At 40.6% G+C, this 24,155-nt stretch overlaps 1 protein-coding gene across 1 annotated transcript in view; it reads left to right on the top strand.

Annotated features, from left to right (window-relative positions):
* The window catches only part of PRKG2 (protein kinase cGMP-dependent 2), a 97,792-nt gene that overhangs the window by 9,822 nt on the left and 63,815 nt on the right, over window positions 1-24,155 (top strand). The window contains exon 3 of the mRNA XM_034431197.3: window positions 21,245-21,411. Coding sequence (XP_034287088.1) covers window positions 21,245-21,411 — 167 coding nt within the window. The remainder of the gene's footprint in view (window positions 1-21,244; window positions 21,412-24,155) is intronic.

Raw genomic sequence — 24,155 nt, 5'->3', positions numbered from 1 at the left:
AGGCCGTCATTCATGCTAAAGGTTACCCAACTAAGTATTAACTGACACGATGATAATTTTTGTATATCTCATTTTTTCTATGGTGATAATTTTTGTATATCTCGTTTTTTCTACGTGTTTCACTTTTCTTCTGTATACTGTAACTGCTATTCTAATAGCAAATCCTTCATAAAAGTGATTGCAGTACATTCTTGATTAAATTATCTTTCCATGGATATATAATTTTATGGTACTACTCCCCCCTAAAAATGGTATTAATTAGCCAGTTTTAGAAAAGACACTTTTCCCAAAAGGTTTCCACAATTTTGGCTACTACTGTACATACATACATACATTCATACATACATACATACATTCTGTGATGGTGATTCCTTGTCTGCAAGGAATTATTTGTTCTCCGAGGACCTTGCATCTCCTGTGTGAGTAGAGGGCTGGACTAGATGACCTCAAAGGTCCCTTCCAACCAGGGTGGATTTGATTTAAATCAAGTTGATTTAAATCACAATTTAAATCATGATTTAAACCACTAGTAAAAAGGCTTGATTTAAATCAACTCGATTTAAATCATAATTTTTAAAGAGCAACTGTCATCTCTGCTACTCCTTTGACCCACTGTTGACTCACCGATAGTCCCAGTGTTGCAGAATATACAGCCTCATGCTACATAACTAAGCTCCATTTCATGCTGAATAAACTAAATTATTTATGTATCTTAAATAGAAAACTATCTTACGATAGATTTTTACCCCAAAAGTTTTTTATTAAAATAAATTCGATACAAATCAAAAAAATCCGATTTAAATAAAAAAATCTGATTTTTTTTTTGATTTTTTTAAAAAAATCATTGATTTTTATCCACCCTGCTTCCAACTCTGTTACTATTACTGTAACTGCATAAGAGGGGATAGATTTAGGATGAAAAGAAAAAAGCAGGGAGAAGAGCTAATTGTTCAGGCTTGTGCACAGAAGCTGTTGCCAGTTCTTAAACATAAAACTCACTACTTATAAATGGCTCCTCCAAATGAAGAAACCGTGGGCTGTTTTTGCTTTAAGGTCCAAGGGAGTCGTTCTAAATGTGTGCCTCATACTTTGTGCTTCCATTCTGCTCCCTGTGAAGATTTTCTTCTCTTTTTTTTTGTCGATGGAATATATCTGTGTCTTTTGCAACTTAAGATAATTGTGGTGCATGTACACAATAGGCTTGTTTTTTATATAGCTGATGCCTGCAATAGAGCAGAAGAAAAAACAAACAAATATTATCCCAGGCTTAGAAATGCTGTGCAACCAATGCCATCCCCAAGTAGAAACTTGATTTCAAACAGCAAAGCTAGGCAGCTTCTACAAAAGGAATTTCTTCTTCTTCTTGCACAAATATTGCTTAGCGCATTGTAAGCCGCCCTGAGTCTCCGGAGAAGGGCGGCATATAAATCAAATTAAAATATATATATATATATATATATATATATATAAATGGAGGTTAGAGGAAATGTACACTTATTCAACTCACAAGAACTTGTTTTAAGAAGTTGCCCTCTCGTGTATTATGGCACAACTTTGGTTATGTTCTTATTGCTCTTCTTTTTCATCATATCTCCTGTTCTTCCAGCACCATGTGTGCAACCTTGGCAATGTTAAGATATGTGGACTTCAACTCCCAGAATTCTCCTACCAGCCGTGCTGGCTTGGGGAATTTTGCAAGTTGAAAAACATGCATGTTAAAATTGCCAAGGTTGAAAAAACACTGCAAGTCGTAGTCCTTGACTTATGGTCGCAATTGAGTCCAAAATTTCTGTTGCTAAGCGAGACAGTTGTTGAGTGAGTTTGGCCCCGTTTTATGACCTTTCTTGCCACGGTCCACCTGCCCTTTTGATGGGTGATTTCTTATTTTGTTGTGCAGACTAGGACTTTACTTACAACCAGCTCTTGAGTTCAATACAGATAGTCCTCAACTTACAACCACAATCGAGCCACAAATGTATGTTGCTAATGGAGAAATTTGTTAAGTGCCCCATTTTGCAACTTTTCTCGCCACATTTGTGTTAAGTGAATCCCTGCAGTTGTTAAGTGAGTCACATGGTTGTTAAATGAATCTGGCATCCCCATCGACTTCCCTTCTCAGAAGGTCGCAAAAGGGGATCACGTGGCCCCAGGACATGGCAACCGTCACAAATATGAATCCATTGCCAAGCATCCGAATTTTGATCAGGTGACCATGGGAATGCGGCAATGGGCGTAAATGGGAAAAACAGTTGTAAGTCACTTTTTTAGTGGACTTATAACTTCAGACAGTCGCTCAACAAATGGTGGTGAGTCGAGGACTACCTGAATTCGAGAAGCTTCATTCTTTCAAGGTTCCTCATCCAGTCAAATCCTAGGATTGCTTAGGTCATAATTCCTCCAGGGCAGCATAAAAAAAATCAAGATGGCGGCCACTCTAGTGTGATCATGCCTCAGTCTTTAATTGTGTTGCCATGGTTGCTATCTCCTTTTAGACATCTCCTTGCAGGCTATCCATCAGAAAACGTCCTGTTGTTGTGGCCCGTCAGCAGCCTGTGCAGATTGTAGCTGATTCCGACAACGAGGAGGCTGGTGTGGTGGTGCGCCAGCAGCCTGTGCAGCTGGTGCTCGAGTCGGACAGTGAGGAGGCTGGAGAAGATGTGGTGCCAGAGGCAGGGATTCAGCCAGGGCCTTCAGAACCTCCAGAAGCTCTTTAAGTGAAGAGGACGAAGAGGAGGAGCCCCTTCTCAATGCACGGGCGCGCAGAGCTGCCAAAAGGCAGGAGTGGCTCCTCAGGAGGAGGTCTCCTCGAGAGTAAGGCTTGGGGCTAATTGGCCACTCCCTTAGCCTATTTAAGGAGGAATGCCACTTGCAGCAAGCTGTAGGGAACAACTTTAGTTCAATCTCCTTCGCGTCTGGATTCTCTGCAAAATTGTTTCTGGGCTTTCTGCCAACTCTAGTAAGACTGTGATTACCTCATCTTAGAATTCTGGTAGGCTGTTAAGACAGTTCATTAACAGCCTTTGAATGATAAAGACTAAGTTATTTGAGTAAAATAAGCTTTGTATAGAGTTTGTGTGTGCTCCGTTCTTTGGGGTCCGTAGCTGGGGCAGAACACCTGTACAGAGAGCCCTCAACTTACAACAGTTCATTTAGTGACCGTTCAAAGTTACAACGGCACTGAAAAATGTGACTTACGACCATTTTTTTCACACTTATGACCATTGCAGCATCCTCATGGTCACGTGGTTTACATTCGGATGCTTGATAACTGACTCATATTTATGACGGTTGCAGTGTCCCAGACTCATGTTAATCCCCTTTTGTGACCTTCTGACAAGCAAAGTCAAAAGGGGAAACCAGATTCACTTAACAACAGGGCGACTAATTTAAGAAGTGCAGTGATTCACTTAACACAAATGTGGCGAGAAAAGTTGCAAAATGGGGCCCTTAACAGATTTCTCCGTTAGCAACATACATTTGTGGCTCGATTGTGGTTGTAAGTTGAGGACTATCTGTATTGAACTCAAGAGCTGGTTGTAAGTAAAGTCCTAGTCTGCACAACAAAATAAGAAATCACCCATCAAAAGGGCAGGTGGACATGTTGTTGTTTTTTTAAAATCACATATGTGTTTGACTTTTAGGAACAAACTTCTGGACCGAATAAATATTTAATCTGCTCCTGCAAGTTTTAGTTCTGAGAGATGATACTCTGCCAGAATTTGACACTGGAACTGGCAATCATTTTATTAGGCTTTTAAGTCAGATTGGGGCAACTAGCAGTTCGTGGGACATGTTAAGATTCAGTCCTGTTTTATGCAGCTATACCAACCTTCCCTGGTGACTGAACATTGGAGACATGATTTCCTGCTGTTTTAAGGCAGGAAGTACACAAATGTTGAATCCTAAGCTTTGAAATAGGCTTAACATCATTCAAACAATAAGTTCTCTATAGAATAGAGTAGAACAGAACAGAACAGAACAGAACAGAACAGAACAGAACAGAACAACAGAGTTAGAAGGGACCTTGGAGGTCTTCTAGTCCAACCCCCTGCTTAGGCAGAAAAACGTATAACATTTCAGACAAATGGTTACCCAATCTCTTCTTAAAAACTTCCAGTGCTGGAGTATTCACAACTTCTGGAGACAAATTGTTCCACTGATCAATTGTTCTAACTGTCAGGAAATTTCTCCTTAGTTCTAAGTATGTGAACATTTGTCATCCGTAAAAAATATACACGTCCCTGGATAATGTTGCAGGATCCAATCTGAGTAGGTCCCCGGTACCAAAGGTTTATTTTTCAAAGCTTTCAAACTTGTGCTGGAGCCCATCCTCAGGGAACTTCTCTCTTCCAGAATATGTGTACTGTTCTATGTGAACTATGTGATAGTTCAGTGGTTAAGACACTGGGCTTTTTGGCTAGAAAGCCAGCAGTCCAGGTTCAAGACCTGAGCGCCATGTAATGGGTAAGCTCCCGTCCTCGCCCTGGCTGCTTTCAACCTAGCAGTTCGAAAACATGCAAATGTGAGTAGATAAATAGGTACCATTTCGGTGGGAAGGTAACAGTGCTCCATGATGTCATGCTGCCCACATGACCGTGGGCATGTCTTTGGACAGCGCTGGCTCAGTGGCCTTGAAACAGAGGCAAGCAGAGCTCCCTATACTCTGCAACGATAAGTGGAGTAAAATCCGGAGGTTCTCCTTTGCTGTTCTATATATTGTATTTATATGGTTCCTGGTTGTATGTAGCTTTTAGTTGTTAATGAGGGTGTTGATTGTGTCATCCCCCTCCCCGTTAAATTGGGCCCTTGTCTACTTTCCCATCTCTGGTTTAAGGCGCATTGTAGTTGGTCAGGAGCAAGTCAGAGCTAGGTGATAATCATTTCCAATTTTTTAAGCAGCTACGTGGGTAAGAAACCGAAATATTAGTTGCCTTCTGTGACACATAATGATAATTTTTCTGTGTTGTTATGGAAACAGGTGATAACTCTTATGGGTCAGTGTGTGGTGTATTCAGCTCCCAAAGAGAAAGGAACTTTTGAGAGATTATATAAATGAAACCTGTAAGGAATTTTGGGCTCCGTGAGAAGAAAATAGAGACTGCAGAGAAAAGGGAAACGGGCTTGAGAACAGCCAGCGATCTCCTCGCCTTTCTTCTGGGGTGCCTATCTGCATCAACAGAGGGATAGAATCAAGATCACGTGAAGGGTTAATACCACTTTATAATGCCTTGGTAAGGCCATACTTGGAATACTGCATCCAGTTTTGGTCGCCACGATGTAAAAAAGATGTGGAGACTCTAGAAAGAGTGCAGAGAAGAGCAACAAAGAAGATTAGGGGACTGGAGGCTAAAACATATAAAGAACGGTTGCAGGAACTGGGTATGTCTAGTTTAATGAAGAGAAGGACTGGGGGAGACATGATAGCAGTCTTCCAATATCTCAGGGGTTGCCTCAAAGAAGAGGGAGTCAAACTATTCTCCAAAACACCTGAGGGCAGGACAAGAAGTAACGGGTGGAAACTAATCAAGGAGAGAAGCAACCTAGAACTAAGGAGAAATTTCCCTGACAGTGAGAACAATTAATCAGTGGAACAACTTGCCTCCAGAAGCTGTGAATTCTCCAACACTGGAAGTTTTTAAGAAGAGATTATTATTATTATTATTATTATTATTATTATTATTATTATTATTATTATTATTATTATTATTATCATCATCATCATCATCATCATTATTATTACTACTACTACTACTACTACTACTACTTATTTATTTATTTATTTATTTATTTATTTATTTATTTATTTATTTATTTATTTATTTAATTTTTATACCGCCCTTCTCCCGAAGGACTCAGGGCGGTGAACAGTCAGAATAACATACATATAATGTGAAATAAAAACAATTTAAAATAATTAAACCAATTCATCTCATCAGTTAAGATCCTCAGCATAGAATTTAGACAATTTGAAAATTTATGCCAGCCCGGCTTGGTGAAACAGAAAGGTCTTCAGTGCACGACGGAAAGTCATATCCCTGGGGGTATCCTGTTCCAAAGGGTAGGTGCCCCCACAGAGAAGGCTCTCTCCCTGGGAACCACCAGTCGACATTGCTTTACTGACGGCACCCTGAGGAGGCCCACTCTGTGGGAGCATACTGGTTGGTGGGAGGTTATCGGTTGCAGAAGGTGGTCTCGTAGGTACCCAGGACCTAAGACATGGAGCACTTTAAAAGTAAGAACCAATACCTTGAAGCGCACTCGGAAGACCACCGGGAGCCAGTGCAGCTCGCGTAGGAGAGGTGTTACATGTGAGTGCCATGTCGCTCTCATAATCACCCGCGTGGCCGCATTCTGGACCAGTTGAAGCCTCCGGGTGCACCTCAAGGGGAGATCGGATAACCATTTGTCTGAAGTGGTGTAGGGTTTCCTGCCTAGGCAGGGGGTTGGACTAGAAGACCTCCAAGGTCCCTTCCAATTCCTATTCTATTCTATTCTATTCTATTCTATTCTATTCTATTCTATTCTATTCTATTCTATTGAGTGCAAAGCCTAAAGATATTTCTAAAAAGGGAGTTACCCTTTCTTTGAACGCAACAGCATTAAATGGGGAAAAACACTAACGGCTGCATGAGATATTTATGCTGATGTTTGTCCCATCTTCTAATTATGGGCCCTTTGATAGTTCAATTAAAAAAGCAACCAACTCTTTAGCCGTTGGAGAGTCTGTTCAGCATAAAACCATCGTATCTATCTCTGAAAGGAACCCGGCAGTTTCTGGTTTCTGCAACATCAGAGATTTAGGAGGAGAAATCCCTACAAATACTAAGCCCCTAGGGAACCAGTGATTATAACAGATAACAGCTCCATTCGCTCCTAAATGTTGAGTTTGAGACTTCTAGAAGGTCAGGATGGTCCACAACTAGCTATTGTAACCATGGGGGTCTTTTCTCACAACCTCCCAATCACCTCTTTTTTCCTGTCACATCCCAACGGCATTGTCTTCATCTCATCTTGTCTCATCTCGGCTCATCTCATCTCATCTCATCTCATCTCATCTCATCTCATCTCATCTCATCTCATCTCATCTCATCTCATCACACTCATCCCTAGCCTATGGGAGTAGATGGTTTCAATTGTTCTTAGCTGTCCTAGTATGACAGTGTTTTCTCCTATATGGAATGGAATGGAATGGAATAGAATAGATGGAATGGAATTGGAATGGAACGGAACGGAACGGAACGGAACGGAACGGAATGGAACGAAACAGAAAAAAATATTTGACCAAATGTGATTAGACACACAAGGAGCTTGTTTCCAATGAAGAAGCTATCAGTGTACATGCAAAGCAACACAATAATAATAATAATAATAATAATAATAATAATAATAATAATAATAATAGGTCAATGGTATTTGTGATGCATTCTTGAATGTTCAGTTGACTGAGTTTCATGTTTAATGAATAAAATAAATAATAATAATAATAATAATAATAATAATAATAATAATAATAATAATGGGTAGTACAGAAGATAAGAATAATAACAATACTACAATCATACAACACGGGTAAATGTACAGAGACATTATACAGTACTGTGAGGATTAGGTGTTCAGCAGAGTGATGGCACAAGGGAAAAAATTGTCACCGTGTCTAGTTGTTTTGGCATGCAATGCCCTGTTAGTGGCGTCCCAAAGGGAGCAGTTGAAACAGTTTATGTCCTGGATGTGAGGGGTCTGCGGATGTCTTCTCAGCCCTTCTTCTGACCCATGCAATATGCAGGTCTTTTATGGAAGGTAGGCTGTTTGCAGTCACTCTTCCTGCAGTCCTAATTATCAGTTGGAGTCTGTACCTTTTCTGTTTGGTTGCTGTACCAAACCAGACAGTTACAGAAGTACATATGACAGACTCAATAATTCCTCCATAAAACTGTATCAACAGCTCCTGGGAGCAGCCTGAACTTCCTGAGTTGACGCAGGAAGAACATTCCTTGTGCCTTTTTAACGATGGTTCTAATGTTAGGTGTGCATTTCAGATCCTGGGAGATTATAAAACCCAAAAAACTTGAAGCACTTTACTTCTGATGCTGTGCTCTCAACTATAGTAAGAGGTGGTAGAATAGAAGGTCCCCCTCCTAAAATTCACTCTCATCTCTTCAGTTTTAAGCATGTTCATGTATATTTCTATACAGCTGCTGAAACTATATAAAATGAGTTAAGCTGTGCCAACAATACCTTGGAAGGAAGTCAGATGGCTGCATGAAACACTGACGATAGAATTCCCAAGGGTGCTCTTTTCCATTGGAACTGGGCTTTATTTTTTCTTTGAAGACCTTTCGCTTCTCATCCAAGTCAAAGCTTCTTGGATGAGAAGCGAAAGGTCTTCAAAGAAAAAACAGAAAGTCCATTGCCTCTTGAAAAAAACACCGTTGGGACAACCATGACTTGGATGACTGAGAATCTCGATAGACACCGACCCCAGAGGCAGGCAGGGATCAGCAACAGGACATCAGATATGTCTGTATATATTTTTGGGGGGTTGGTCCAAGCATAAGTGGATAGCACCTCAGCTCGGCAGAGAAGAAACCATTTTAGTTGTCACTCACAATTGTCCTGTCCAAATGACAACCAAATAACCTTCTGGAATTCTCAGCAGTCATCCAGACTAGGAATGATGGATGCCATTGTGTTCCACACCTGGAATGTGTAATGTGAGGAAAGTTCATTATATCTCTATTTCCTTATGAAGAAGCGTTCTGAGTTTGATACGTGTTGATCTTTGTTCCTGAAAAGTGAGGCGTGGAGGCTTGGAGAAAGGTCACAGAAGGTCACAGATGAGATCTGAATTGGACTAAAAGCCAGTAAATATCCTGAGGCATTTCTAATATTTTCCATGTAGTTAGCAATACTGATCGACCTCCGCGCTTAGCAATTTGCAACCTCTCTTAGATCTTCATACAACTCCTTTTCACTATAGTCATCTTAAGAATCAACTCTCTTCAACATTAACTCTTGTGCAAAGGTCAGAAGGTCTCTGGATTATTTTCCCCAAACACGGAATGAACAAAACTCAGTTTTATGACTGGTTTATTAACATAGTGTTGCAATTCTGACTTTTGCTTGAGTATTAATAACAGAGATGGAAGGGACTTGGAGGTCTTCTAGTCCAACTCCCTGCTTAGTCAGGAAACCCTACACCAATTCAGACAAATGGTTATCCAACATCTTCTTAAAAATTTCCAGTGCTGGAGAATTCACAACTTCTGGAGGCAAGTTGTTCCACTGATTCATTGTTCTGTCAGGAAATTTCTCCTTAGTTCTATGTTGCTTCTCTCCTTGATTAGTTTCCACCCATTGCTTCTTGTTCTGCCTTCAGGTGCTTTGGAGAATAGTTTGACTCCTTCTATGTGGCAACCCCTGAGATATTGGAACATTGCTATCATGTCTCCCTTAGTCCTTCTTTTCATTAAATTAGTCATGCCCAGTTTAGGGGTGCAATTCAGCAGGTTCTGACAGGTTCTGGAGAACCGGTAGCGGAAATTTTGAGTAGATCAGAGAACTGGCAAATACCACCTCTGGCTGGCCCCAGAGTGGGGTGGGAATGGAGATTTTGCAATATCCTTTCCCCAGGAGTGGGGAAGGAATGGGGATTTTGCAGTATCCTTCCCCTGGAGTGGAGTGGGTATGCAGATTTTGAAATATCCTTCCCCTGCCATGCCCACCAAGCCATACCCACCAAACCACACCACACCCACCAAGCCACACCCACAGGTGTGTAAAAAAAAATTGGATTTCAACACTGGTTTGACTCCCTCTTCTTTGTGGCAGCCCCTGAGATATTGGAACACTGCTATCATGTCACCCCTAGTCCTTCTTTTCATTAAATTAGTCATACCCAGTTCCTGCAACCGTTCTTCATATGTTTTAGCCTCCGGTCCCCTAAAGGTTTAGAATTTAATTTAGAATAACAGAGTTGGAAGGGACCTTGGAGGTCTTCTAGTCCAAACCCCTGCCCAGGCAGGAAACCCTGCACCACTTCAGACAAATGGTTATCCAACATCTTCTTAAAAATTTCCAGTGTTGGAGCATTCACAACTTCTGCAGGCATGTTTTTCCACTTCTTAATTGTTCTCACTGTCAGGAAATTTCTCCTTAGTTCTAAGTTGCTTCTCTCCTTGATTGGTTTCCACCCATTGCTTCTTGTCCTGCCCTCAGGTGCTTTGGAGAATAGTTTGACTCCTTCTATGTGGCAACCCCTGAGATATTGGAACATTGCTATCATGTCTCCCCTAGTCCTTCTTTTCATTAAACTAGACATACCCAGTTCCTGCAACCGTTCTTCATATGTTTTAGCCTCCAGTCCCCTAATCTTCTTTGTTGCTCTTCTCTACACTCTTTCTAGAGTCTCCACATCTTTTTTACATTGTGGCGACCAAAACTGAATGCAATATTCCAAGTGTGGCCTTACCAAGGCATTATAAAGTGGTATTAACACTTTGTGTGATCTTGATTCTATCCCTCTGTTTATGCAGCCCAGAACTGAGTTTTTTCTGTCATCCTATTGTCATATTCCCAGGGCAGTTTAAAGAAAGTATAAGACAATGCGAAATAGGAACCCAAACTGAAATGTAGATGTTTTAACGTCAGCATGACAAAAGCAACCAGCATGACTAAGGTTCTAATGACAAGTGTGGGAAAATGAAATGAAGATTTTGTGTGTGTCATCACAGAAATAAACCTTATCTACTTCCACATGGGATGATGAGGCTACGAGAGAAAGGTCTTAATGTAGAAAACTATATGGAGGGACCAATAGAAGATGGAGCATATGTGTAGCTCAGCTCTGAATTAGGTAGTCTCTGAGCTTGGTTGTTTCCATCCAGACATTTTAGTACCCAAGTGGGTAATATCATCAGTGATGTTGTATGGAAGAAGTTTGTTCAGCACACATCTTGGTCCATTACAAAGTCATATGTGGAAATAACTGCTTTGCCTTCCTGTAGCGTATATATTACGGGAAGTCCTTGACTTATGACCACAATGGAGCCCAAACTTTCTGTGGCTAAGCAAGACAGGGTCCCCAAAGAACGCTGGGTCCTCATTTTACCGACCTCGGAAGGATGGAAGGCTGAGTCAACCTTGAGCTGGTCAGGATCGAACCCCTGGCTGTGGGCAGTTAGCTTGCAATACTATACTCTAACCACTGTGCCACCGCAGCTCTTTAGTTTTGCTTGTGTGATTTCCTTATTGCCATTATTTTTCTTTTCGCTCCACAGGCTTGAAAGTTGTTTGATTTTTAATATAAAATCATTACTCATCTGATGATATTTCTCAGGAAGCCACAATGATGCGTGTGTTCTGCTTCATGAGTAAATATTTATAGAAAGAAACTAACTACACCGGGAGGGTTTTTAATGGAGTTCATTTTTCTATATATACATTATCTGCCGGTAGAAATAAACATTAAAAAGAGAATTGTTGGCTTGAGGTCGGGGAGATAATAAGGAAGTGATAATTTGGAAAAACAAAATAAGCATTCAGTTCATTGGAGTAAGTTTGAAAGTTTTACAAAGGACATAAAAATGAACAACAACTTCTAAATAATAAAAGCCAAAAAGAGAGAAAAGAAAAACAAAGAGACAAAAGTGCAGAAAGAATAAAAAGAAATAGAATAAAAAATAAACGCTTCAAATTTCCTTTGCAGCAAACATAAGTACAAAGTTATCTCTTACCTCTGTGATTGCAAAAGAAAAACCCATTCTTTCTATTATCTAGTTTTTTTTCCTAATCATTGAAACCACAACTCATAAATGCATTTTTCCCCATTGTATGCAAAAGGTCTGTATGGGGGTTTCAAGTTAACCATAAATGTAGATACAAGCAGTCCTTAACTTATGACTGCATTTGAGCCCAAAGTTTCTATTGCTAAACAAGACAGTTATTAAGTGAGTTTTGCCCCATTTTATGACCTACCTTGCCACAGTTAACCAAATCACTGTGGTGGTGAAGTTAATAACATAGTTGTTAAGAGAATCTGGCTTCCCCATTGAATGCTTGGCAGCCAGCATATACGGTATATTATTTGTAGTGTCCTGTGATTACCATTTGTGAACTTCCCAGCAACAAGCAAAGTTAATGGTGGAAGCTGGATTCACTTAATGACATGTTTTGCTTAATAACCATGGCAAAAAGTTTATAAAATCAAGTGCAACTCACCTTGGTTAATAATAGAAATTCTGGTCCCCGTTGTGAGAGTATGTTGAAGACTACCTCGATTACCATTGGGGCTGAATAGGAGACAAGAGCTCAGCTGCTATGCTTTGAAGAAGCTCTGAGTTTCATTGTGGGGGAGGATGGAGCTAATTAAAATTGGCCATTTTCCTATTAAAGTTCAGAATAACAGAGTTGGAAGGGACCTCAGGGGTCTTCTAGTCCAACCCCCTGCTCAAGCAGGAAATCCTACACCATTGCAGAAAATGGCTATCCAGTCTCTTCTTGAAAAATCTCCAGTGATGAAATACCCACAACTTTTGGAGGCAACCTGTTCCACTGGTTAATTGTCCTCACTGTTAGGAAGTTTCTTCTTATTTCTAAGTCGGATCTCTCCTTGATTGGGGCACTGGATCCAGTGGATTTCCTCAGATTTCTACAGCACGGAAAATCGGAATCCAATTCGATTTGTTGGAATCTCTAGCCTTCCCTTGAAACCTGACTTTTTCCCCCTTCTTTCTGTCTTATAGTGGTCTGTGTGCATGTGTTTTATGTGTGTCAGGAAAGAAATTTTTATAAACTACATTTAAACCACATAACTAAAGAGTCTATGGAGATTCTCAATCATCCCAGGTCATGGTTGTTAGTTCTCATCCAGGGTTGTTAGTACTCATCCAAGAAGTTTTCAAAGAAAAAAAACCCAAGAAATTCCAGCTGCCTTTTAGAAAAGCACCTTTGGGACACATAACTAAGAAAAACAAGACTGCTTTAAGATTTTTATGCATTTTCAGATAGCTTATTTCTCCATTTGAACTCCTAGAATCTCCCTAGAGATCACGTTGAGTGAGCTGGCCAAACTCAATTCAAGTCCTCTCTTTTTTTTTCTATTCTGTTTCGCTATTCCATGGTAAAAACTACTTACGGGTTAATGAGTTTTGTTTTTTGACTGAACATGATGACCTATTTACAGCATAGCTTTTAATCGGGAGCACCCAAATGATCAAATTTTCCATCTGGATTCCTGGGCTGACATGGTATTTTCCTAACCTTTTATCACTGCCATTCTTCATCCTCAGCTCTGCTGTAAAAATAATAAAGGAAATAAATCAAATCACGAAATGAAAAGTGATTGTTCACTGTCAGGGCATTCCCTAGAGATGTTAATGCGATGCGTGATTTTCTGAGACCATTTTACAGCATGTTGTTCCACTAATCCATGTGTAAAGGGACTTGGAGGTTTTCATGAATGGGATGTACAGATTTGTTTCACTACACTGCCTTTTCAAGAGGCAGTCGTAACAGTTACCCATAATTGCTAAAGCGCAAATACTGCCCCTTTAATTTAGTTCTGGGTTCAGGTTTGCTTATTTGCAAATGAATGATAAAAGAGGTCTAAAATAAAACGTTTCTTTACCTCAGCATCTTTAAGACGTACGGATTTCAATTCCCAGAATTCCCCAACCACCATGCTGGCTGGAGAATTCTGGGAGTTGAAGTCCGTACATCTTAAGGTTGAGAAACACTGGTCTGATATCTCAATTTTAATGGGCTTATGTTACGCGACCATAGACAGACCTATTTGGCAGGAATTTGAGGCAAGCGCTGAAAAGTGTAGCAGAAGTGGTTAAAAGGATTCGCGTCTTGAGGCGAATAAATATTTACTGTATTTTTTGAAGTATAAGATGCGCCTACCTTTTTTGGTTAGGAAAAGAAGAAAAAGAAATCTCCCTCTGCCTCTGAGCAATTTTGCCTCATTGCAGCAAACAGTCTGCTTTACTTTAGTTTTCGTTTTCAGCATAGCTTGATAAGCACAAGGGGAAAAAAAATCTGCTCCAGCAATTTACCTCTTTGCAGCAAGCAGCAGAGCCTTGCGCAAAACAGCTGAGAGCAAATCAGCTGAGAGTCGGGAGGCCGATCCAATCAACTTGTACTAATTAGGCTGTGCTGAAGCTGAAAGGAGCTGTTTTTTCTTGCTGTTTGCTTGCAAGGAGGCAACTGGCTCCCAGTTGTCTTCCGGGTGCGCTTCAAGGTGTTGGTTATCACCTTTAAAGCGCTCCATGGCATAGGGCCTAGCTATCTTCGAGACCGCCTGCTGCTACCAACGACCTCCCATCGACCCGTGCGCTCCCACAGAGAGGGCCTCCTCGGGGTGCCATCAGCCAGACAATGTAGGCTGGTGACCCCCAGGGGGAGAGCCTTCTCTGTGGGGGCACCTACCCTCTGGAATCAGCTCCCCCCAGAGATAAGGAGAATCCAAGACCTCAGTGCCTTCCGTCGCGCCCTTAAAACCCATTTATTTAAACAAGCCGGGCTGGCTTAAGATGAAATTTTTAACTGTTTTTAAATGTTTTAAACGTTCTTAATTGGTAAATGAGTTTTAATTGGGCCAAATTTATATATCTTTTAATTGTTTTTAATATTTGTTCTGCATGTTTTTTAATCTGGCTGTACACCGCCCTAAGTCCTCAGGGAGAAGGGCGGTATAGAAATCCAATATAAAATAAAATAAATAAATAAAAAACTGCTGTGAGGCAGAGGCCAAAGGGTGGGGGCCAGTGGGTGGGCGGGGCTACATTCGGTGTATGAGATGCACCTAAATTTTCACCCCCTTTTAGGGGGAAAAAAGGTGCATCTTATACTCCGAAAAATATGGTAGTTGAGAGATGGATAACATAGATCTTTCAGAGGCTTTGGACTACGACTCCCATAAAGCCTTTGCCATTAATGATTGTAGCTAAAATCCAAAATATCTGGACAAGAGAAAATGCTCCTCCTCCTAACAGAATAATAGAACTTTCTGCTACAGGATTTGGAAAGGATCACCACCTTAAATGGGTTTTAATGGAAATTACAATGGTCCAGGATAGATCTGTCAGTGGCTACTTATGATGATATCCGCATGCTGTCACTGTTAATAGACTATATCAGCTCTTGCAGTGGTGGGTTTCAAATTTTTTTACTACCGGTTCTGTGGGCGTGGCATGGCTTGGTGGGCGTGGCAGGGGAAGGATACTGTAAAATCTTCATTTCCAGCCCACTCCAGGAGAAGGATACTGTAAAATCTCCATTTCCTCCCCAATCCAGGGGAAGGTTACTGCAAAATCCCCATTTCCTCCCCATCAGCTGGGACTCGGGAGGCACAGAATAGATGGGGGCGGGGCCAGTCAGAATTTTTATTACCAGTTCTCCGAACTACTCAAAATTTCTGCTACCAGTTCTCCAGAACTGGTCAGAACCTGCTGAAACCCACTTCTGAGCTCTTGGGTATTTTAATTGTTTAGAGAAAAAAACAGGTAGGCGGAGAACTTTATTTCTTGCTACAAGTTCTCTATGAAGTTGCTGAAATTGCCGAGATTGATATTTACTACCGGTTCTGTGGGCGTGGCTTGGTGGGCGTAGTGTGGCTTGGTGGGCGTGGCAGGGAAAGAATACTGCAAAATCCCCATTCCCACCCCACTCCAGGGGAAGGATACTGCAAAATCCCTATTCCCATTCCACTCTGGGGCCAGCCAGAGGTGGTATTTGCGGGTTCTCCGAACTACTCAAAATTTCCGCTACCGGTTTTCCGAACTGCTGAAAATTTCCGCTACCGGTTCTCCAGAACCTGTCAGAACCTGTCAGAACCTGCTGGATTTCACCCCTGCTTCCTTTGTTTTTAAAATGAAGTCTGCTAACATGAAGTCAACAGAAAACTACTTGCTACCTATAGGTCAAGTGGCTTTAATAAAAGCCACTTGTGTGAACAGTCACCTTCTTGTTGGAAATCATGAGTAGGTACATTGACTTAGAAAATTTTTGACAAGACCTATTACTGACATACTGGGGTCAACCATATTGTTAATATGGATGTGTAAACAACCAGATTGTTCATTAACCATTATTCACGTAAGTCTCATACATTCTTCTTAGCTATATCCTCCATGTTTCGGGAGTGCAAATCACATCAAGAATGCTAGACTTTTTAGGCATGGGGGCTAAACAATAATGATTATTCTGCAATATAAAAGAAGTCTGAACTTTAACCGTAGCAGAGGACAGCTGTATAGATTTCCAACATTTGAATCTAAGTTGTTTTGTTTTCACAAAAGAATGCAGAGAAATGAAGCCACTCAACTTTCCCTAATTCCATAAATCATAAATTATGGGATCAGTCTGATATCTTCTCTTGCCACACTCTTTTCCATGAATCATGGAGTCATCACAATGAACAAAAAGAAAGAAAATCACTCTTTTAAGTATTTTATTTTATTTCATCTTATTTGCTACCTGCTGCTCCTGGAACTTTTGTTAAGCACTTTGTCTTTGCTATCAACTCCTTCCAGCATTTCATGTTTTGAAGCTGACAAGAGTTATGAATTGCTTTTGCTTCCTAGCCTGGGTCCTTTATCATAATTAGAACAGCAGCATTGACTTTGGATGTATTGGATGCTGCTGAAAATTGCTGTGGTGTTTTCTGGGTGCTGAAATAATTGTTTTGTGGCTGAATGGCTTAACCAGAACTCATTGTGGCTATCAGATTATTGGCAGTTTTAGGGTAGGAATCAGAGGTGGGTTTCAGCAGGTTCTAACCAGTTCTGGAGAACCGCTAGCGGACATTTTGAGTAGTTCAGAGAACCGGTAGTAAAAATTCTGACTGGCCCCACCCCCATCTATTCTCTGCCTCCCAAGTCCCAGCTGATCGGGAGGAAATGGGGATTTTGCAGTAACCTTCCCCTGGAGTGAGGTGGGAATGGAGATTTTACAGAATCCTTCCCCTGGAGTGAGGTGGGAATGGAGATTTTACAGAATCCTTCTCCTGGAGTGAGGTGGGAATGGAGATTTTACAGTATCCTTCCCAAGCCACGCCCACCAAGCCATGCCATGCCCACCAAGCCATGCCACGCCCACAGAACTGGTAGTAAAAAAATTTGAAACCCACCACTGGTAGGAATTGTAGGAAAAAGATCAGTATAACCAGAAAAGTATAATCCTGTGATCTGTGGGGTATCTCTAGGACAGGGGTGTCAAACTCAAGGCCCGTGGGCCACATCCGGCCCACGGTGTGCTTAGATCTGGCCCGCAGGGCTGCCATGGAAACAGTGAAGGACCGGCCCGCGGCCCTCCCAAGCTCCCTTTTCACTGGCAGAGGGGTTGCAGGAGGCTGTCGCAGCTGAAAACGGAACTCGGGAGCCCATTTTCGCTGGCAGAGCGCTTGGGCTGCCATAGGCGCCCCCGACACGAGTGATGTCGAGCTAGCCACACTCACCCTGGCCCCCCGAGATCAAACACAACCCTCATGCAGCCCTCAATGAAATTGAGTTTGACACCCTTGCTCTAGGAGATTTGCAGTACAAGTAATCCTCGACTTACAACAGTTCTTTTAGTGACTGTTCAAGGTTACGATGACACTGAAAAAAGTGAGCTCCTGCTACTTGCTACAGCTCCTGTCACCCTCGCATGCAAATGCGAATAGATAAATAGGTACCACTTCAGTGAGAAGGTAACAGTGTTCTTTGTGCCTCAGTATATAGTCATGTTGGCCACATGACCATGGAAAGAGTCTTCAGACAACACTAGCTCCCTCGGCTAAGAAACAGAGATGAGAATTAAATTCACCATGTTAGATCTCTGGAGCAGTGTTTCTCAACTTTGGCAAGTTTTGAGATGTGTGAATTTCAACTCCTAGAATTGCCACAGATACCATGCCAACAGTGTGCCGACTGGGGAATTCTGGGAGCTGAAATTCACACATCTCAAAAGTTGCCAAAGTTGAGAAACACCATCCTAGAGAAAGAAAGCTGTGATGACAACATAAAGGTAATAGTTTACCTGGTCCACTTATATCTGATTCTAGAAGGTGATTCTCTCTTGGAGTAGCAAAGGGTAGACATAGAAATATACAGGTAGTCCTTGACTTACAACGGTTCGTTTAGTGACCGTTCAAAGTTACAACGGCACTGAAAAATGTGACTCATGACCGTTTTTCACAGTTACATCGACCTTTGCAGCATCCTCATGATCATGCGATCAAAATTCAGACGCTTGGCAACCGGTTCCTATTTATGACGGTTACAGTGTCCCAAGATCTTGTGATCACCTCTTGTGACCTTCTGACAAGCAAAGTCAATGGAGAAACCGGATTCACTGAACAACACTTCACCTAATTTAGCCACTACCGCGATTCACTTAACAACTGTGGCAAGAAAGGTCGTAAAATGGGGCAAAACTCACCGAGAAACAGAAATCTGGGGCTCAATTGTGGTCGTAAGTCGAGGACTACCCGTAATCTTGTCTTGTTTCTTGTCAGGTTTATCGGGGGAGGGGGAGAGCTGACATCAATCTTGCAATCTTAATTTTCTTTCTCTGACCTTTAAGTGACTGAGGGCTCCTGGCTCTTTTTTCTGTTTCCTACGCAGAATCTGCTCCTCTCTCTCCCCAAGGTTATTTATACATTCCATTACAATGGAACCACGGCTGAAAAGAAAATTAATCTAATTGGGCAAATAGAGTTGATATGATTATACTCCATGCATTTTTTCCTGTCAAGTAAAAATAATAACTTTCAGATGAGGTTGGAGTTTTTCCCCAAAGAGAATACATCAGAGACTGGATTTGTGGCAAGGAGGTTTTTTTTCATAGACAAATTAAATAGAGAAAGTTTCTTGAAGTAGGAGTATTTGAGTAACAGCAACCTATTCTATATTTTATATTTATATAAATTTATTCTATATATTCTAAGCAGTGGTGGGATTCAAATAATTTAACAACTGGTTCTCTGCCCTAATGACCAGCTGGGTAGGCGTGGCTCGGTGGTCATGTGACCGTGTGGGCATGGCCAATTCAATGTCACTCACGTCGATGAGCGCTTCGCCTTAGCTGTTACAATGTAATAAGTGTTAACCAGAGAGGCAGTTTCTGTAAGCAGGGCAATAAAGATTAGGCTAGAAACAACACCAGAATGTTTCAGTTCCTTACAGGATTAGCCCTGTAAAGTGGAAAAAAACAAAATAAGATTTCTTCCAACAACCGGTTCTCTGAACTGCTTAGAAGCTTAACAACCGGTGCGAACTGGCTGAATCCCACCACTGATTCTAATCCATATTTCTTGAAAAGATAAAACATCATTTATAGTCTGCATACAGGATTCATTCCCCCCTCCCCCCCCAAAAAAAATTATTGTGGCTTAAATCATTAAAATCTAATTGAGGATATTTATTCCGCATACTTTAGTAAACAAAATTGAAACATATGCCAGTTTAATTTCATAAGCTGCATAAAATATTTGAATGGTTTTATACTAGTCCTAAATGTTTCACTGAGGGGAAAATTAATGAAGTATATTTTAAATGTTTATTAAATCAGTTTGAAGGTTTATTCAGAGATTATTTATTGCGTCACTTGAATGGGGAAAAAAATGTTCACCTGAATGCTTTCTCTTTGAGATTTTCTTTAAATTTTAAGGAAATTATTAATTAATTAATTAATTAATTAATTTATCGTATTTCTATGCTGCCCAACTCTCCGAGGACTCTGGGCGGCTTACAACAAAGACAGTATGAACAATATACAATAAGAGACACACCATTCATGGCCGGATCTCACAAGATCGTAGTGGTGAGATCAACAGCCCCAAGCCTACCGGAAAAGCCAGGTTTTCACCATTTTCAGGAAGGCCAGTAGGGTGGGAGTGGTCCTGGCCTCAGGAGGTAGCTGATTCCAGAGAGCCGGGGCAGCCACAGAGAAGGCCCTCCCCCGCGGACCCGCCAGGCGACATTGTTTAGCTGACGGGACCCGGAGGAGGCCAACTCAGTAAGTCACCAAAATATTTAATCTGCTAAATTTAATATGCATGAAGAGCTATATTCAGAAAGGCATATTTTTCCTAAGGGTAGATTTAGATTTTATTGGCTTTGCATCTGCTCCATTTATCCAGCCTGATTCGTTTGTCTTTCTGCTAAATGTCACATATCTGCAAAAATGAATTTCCATAGAAATACAGAACGGTGAGACATTTGCTGGAAAATAACCACTTACAGTACATTCCTTCTGCCCTATCCTATTTAAAAGTTCAACTACAGGTAGTCCTCAATTTACAACAATTTGTTTAATGGCAGTTCGAAATTACAATGGCACTGGAAAAAATGACTTATGTCTGTTTTTCACACTTACAACTGTAGCAGCATCCCCCATGGTCACGTGATCAAAATTCAGATGCTTGGCAACTGACTCATCTTTATGACGGTTGCCGTGCCCCAGGGTCATGTGATCATCTTTTGCAACCTTCGAACAAGCAAAGTCAATGGGAAAACCAGATTCACTTAACAACCATGTTACTAATTTAACAACTTCAGTGATTCCCTTAACAACTGTGGCAAGAAAGGTCAAAAAATGAGGCAAAACTCACTTAACAACTGTCTCTCTTAGTGACAGAAATTTTGGGCTCAATTGTGGTAATAAGTCAAGGACTATGTACAAGGTGATATGAAAAAAACATTACTGAACAGGTTGGAGAAAAGCTGTATAGCAGATAAAGGTTCCCCTCGCGCATATATGCTAGTCGTTCCCGACTCTAGGGGGTGGTGCTCATCTCTGTTATAAAGCCAAAGAGCCAGCGCTGTCCAAAGACATCTCCGTGGTCATGTGGCTGGCATGACTAAATGCCAAAGGCACATGGAATGCTGTTCCCTTCCCACCAAAGGTGCTCACTATTTTTCTACTTGCATTTTTTACATGCTTTCGAACTGCTAGGTTGGCAGAAGCTGGGACAAGTAACGGGAGCTCACCCCATTACGCGGCACTAGGGATTTGAACTGCTGAACTGCCGACCTTTCGATCGACAAACTCAGCGTCTTAGCCACTGAGCCACCGTGTCGCATCAGATAAAGATACCTACCTACTAATGAAGATTTTGTGTTACTGTGAAAAGTTACCTTTATGGGTAGTAGGTGGTGAATATTGTACAGAGGAACATATTGGGTATAATGCTATTCATTCATGTGTGCAAATTAATCTGACTTTTCTCTCTTTCTCTGTTCTCTGTTTTGCTGAATGGAAGCGAGAAAAAGCTTATCACAGATGCTCTGAGTAGAAACCAATTTCTGAAAAGGCTGGACCTTCAGCAGATCAGAGACATGGTAGAATGTATGTACGGAAGGACATACCAGCAAGGAAACTACATAATCAAACAAGGGGAACCTGGAAACCATTTGTTTGTACTGGCAGGTTGGTAACCATTTTAGTTGTCTGTTTAAATAATAAACTCTCAAATTATGCTTCTAAGGCTAAGTCTTAGACTGCTAACACAAGGAAAGCTTTGTTGGACTTGTTCCATCTAGCCCAGAACAGGTATTTATTTACTTATGTATTATTTTTAAAAATAATAACAGAAAAAAAGGGGGGGAGGTAACACAAGATGCATACATTATTAAAAAGGCAAATTTAAAAATATGTGACAAATACAATAGAAAAAATATATAAAGTGTACATCATTACAACACTAAACAGTTACAATTCTCTATATACCGTAATTATCTAAAGCAAAGAATATACAGATAGATAGAGAGAGAGATAGAGAGATAGATGATAGACAGACACAGACAGAGATGATAGATAGATAGATAGATGATAGATAGATAGATAGATAGATAGATGATAGACAGACACAGACAGAGATGATAGATAGATAATAGATAGACAGACGATGATAGATGATAGATAGATAGATAGATAGATAGATAGATAGATAGATAGATAGATTTATAGATGATAGACAGACACAGACAGAGTTGATAGATAGATAGATAGATAGATAGATAGATAGATAGATAGATAGATAGATAGATAGATAGATAGATAGACAGACGATGATAGATGATAGATAGATGGATGGATGGATGGATGGATGGATAGATAGATAGATAGATAGATAGATAGATAGATAGATAGATAGATAGATAGATAGATAGATAGATAATAGACAGACACAGACAGAGATGATAGATAGATAATAGATAGATAGACAGACGATGATAGATGATAGATAGATAGATAGATAGATAGATAGATAGATGATAGACAGACACAGACAGAGATGATAGATAGATAGATAGATAGATAGATAGATAGATAGATAGATAGATAGATAGATAGATAGATAGATGATAGACAGACAGAGACAGAGATGATAGATAGGTAATAGATGATAGACAGACAGACAGACAGACAGACAGACAGATAGATAGATGATAGACAGACACAGACAGAGATGATAGATAGATAATAGATGATAGATAGATAGATAGATAGACAGACGATGATAGATAGATAGATAGATAGATAGATAGATAGATAGATAGATAGATAATAGACAGACACAGACAGAGATGATAGATGATAGATAGATAGATAGATAGATAGATAGATAGATAGATAGATAGATAGATAGATAGATAGATAATAGACAGACACAGACAGAGATGATAGATGATAGATAGATAGATAGATAGATAGATAGATAGATAGATAGATAGATAGATAGATAGATAGATAGATAGTCACTGGTAGGATTTTAGCTGAGGACCTTGCAGAGTGCTCTGTAAGGATTTTTAGAAGATTTTAAGCTGGGATTTTAACCAGAATTTTAAACATTTTAACCAACTTATTTACAATGACACGGGAAAACACCCGAGATTTTATTTTTTTGCATAGATAGATAGATGATAGATAGATAGATAGATAGATAGATAGATAGATAGATAGATAGACAGACAGACAGACAGACAGACAGACAGACAGACAAATAGATGATACGTAGATTGGCAGACAGACAGATAGATCATTGCTTTTTTTAATCTATTGCATTTTGTGTAAATGGTATGAGCAATTTCTCAGGACTGGCTTCTTTTAAACTGTTTGGGATTCCAAGTTGGGTCTCAAAAGTGATCAGTGTAGGTGCATAACTGAGATTTTGCTCTTCTTTTGCTTTCCACCATTACCTCAGGAAATATATTCGGCTGGAAGGAGTATGCTTAGAATTTGAGCAATGGGGAAACATCACAGTCTCTTTCTAAACTTCACCCTTCTCTTCCCCAATGTAAAACCCAAACATATACAAACCCTTTGCCTATACAGTATATGAGTCATGATGTGTCCTTAAATAACCGTGACTAATTCTATCTCTTGGTTTGATCCTGACAAAACTACACTGCCACAGTTCCGAAGACATCAATAACTGAATTGAATTAGTTCTAATTAAGCGTTAAAATCAATACTAGGAAAGAAATTGGATTAAGGGCAAATCTGTCCTTTCCGTCTGCCCAAATGTTTCATCTCCAATTTCCATTGACGTCTCTTAGGGCCAGAACAATAGTTTTCTTCTTTAGCAAAATCGGTATTTTGTGAACAACATGCTGTGAAACAGTGTTTTTCATTTTTTTTGTCATCCTGAAGGAAGCAATTACTCACAATGAAGAAAATGCACCGCCAAGTTTAGAGGTCTTGTACACGTGATATCTTGCCTTTGGTTGAAGCAAGAAATTAAGTTTAGACTATAGAAAGAAGGATTGTTAGCGGTAATGCGATCCATTCCTCAACCGCAATAAAAATGAGGAAATGAAAACCCCTGAGCAGAATCTTGAGAAAGAGATTATAGTTCCGTGATAGGGAACCTATGGCAGGTGTGCCGGAAGTGGCACACAGAGCCATATCACCTGGCACTCGCGGCATCGCCCATTCCTCTTCCAGGTTTCCGGTGCATGCATGTGCACCAGCCAGCTAGTCTTCTGGTTACTGGTGTGCATCCGCACGCAACAATCAGCCAGCCAGCTGATCATCCATTTCCCAGTACGCACATGCCCACTGGCCAGCTCCTATTAGTGCACGTGGCCACCAGCCATACCGTCAACACCTGCATGCAGCCTCGGGACATCCATCCCCTTGCCAGCCAGTTCGCGATGGCAAAGTTTGGT

This window comes from Pantherophis guttatus, chromosome 8 (assembly GCF_059756535.1).
Source record: "Pantherophis guttatus breed Tessera chromosome 8, ASM5975653v1, whole genome shotgun sequence".
NCBI lineage: Eukaryota > Metazoa > Chordata > Lepidosauria > Squamata > Colubridae > Pantherophis > Pantherophis guttatus.
This window is presented reverse-complemented; position numbering and strand designations above follow the sequence as displayed.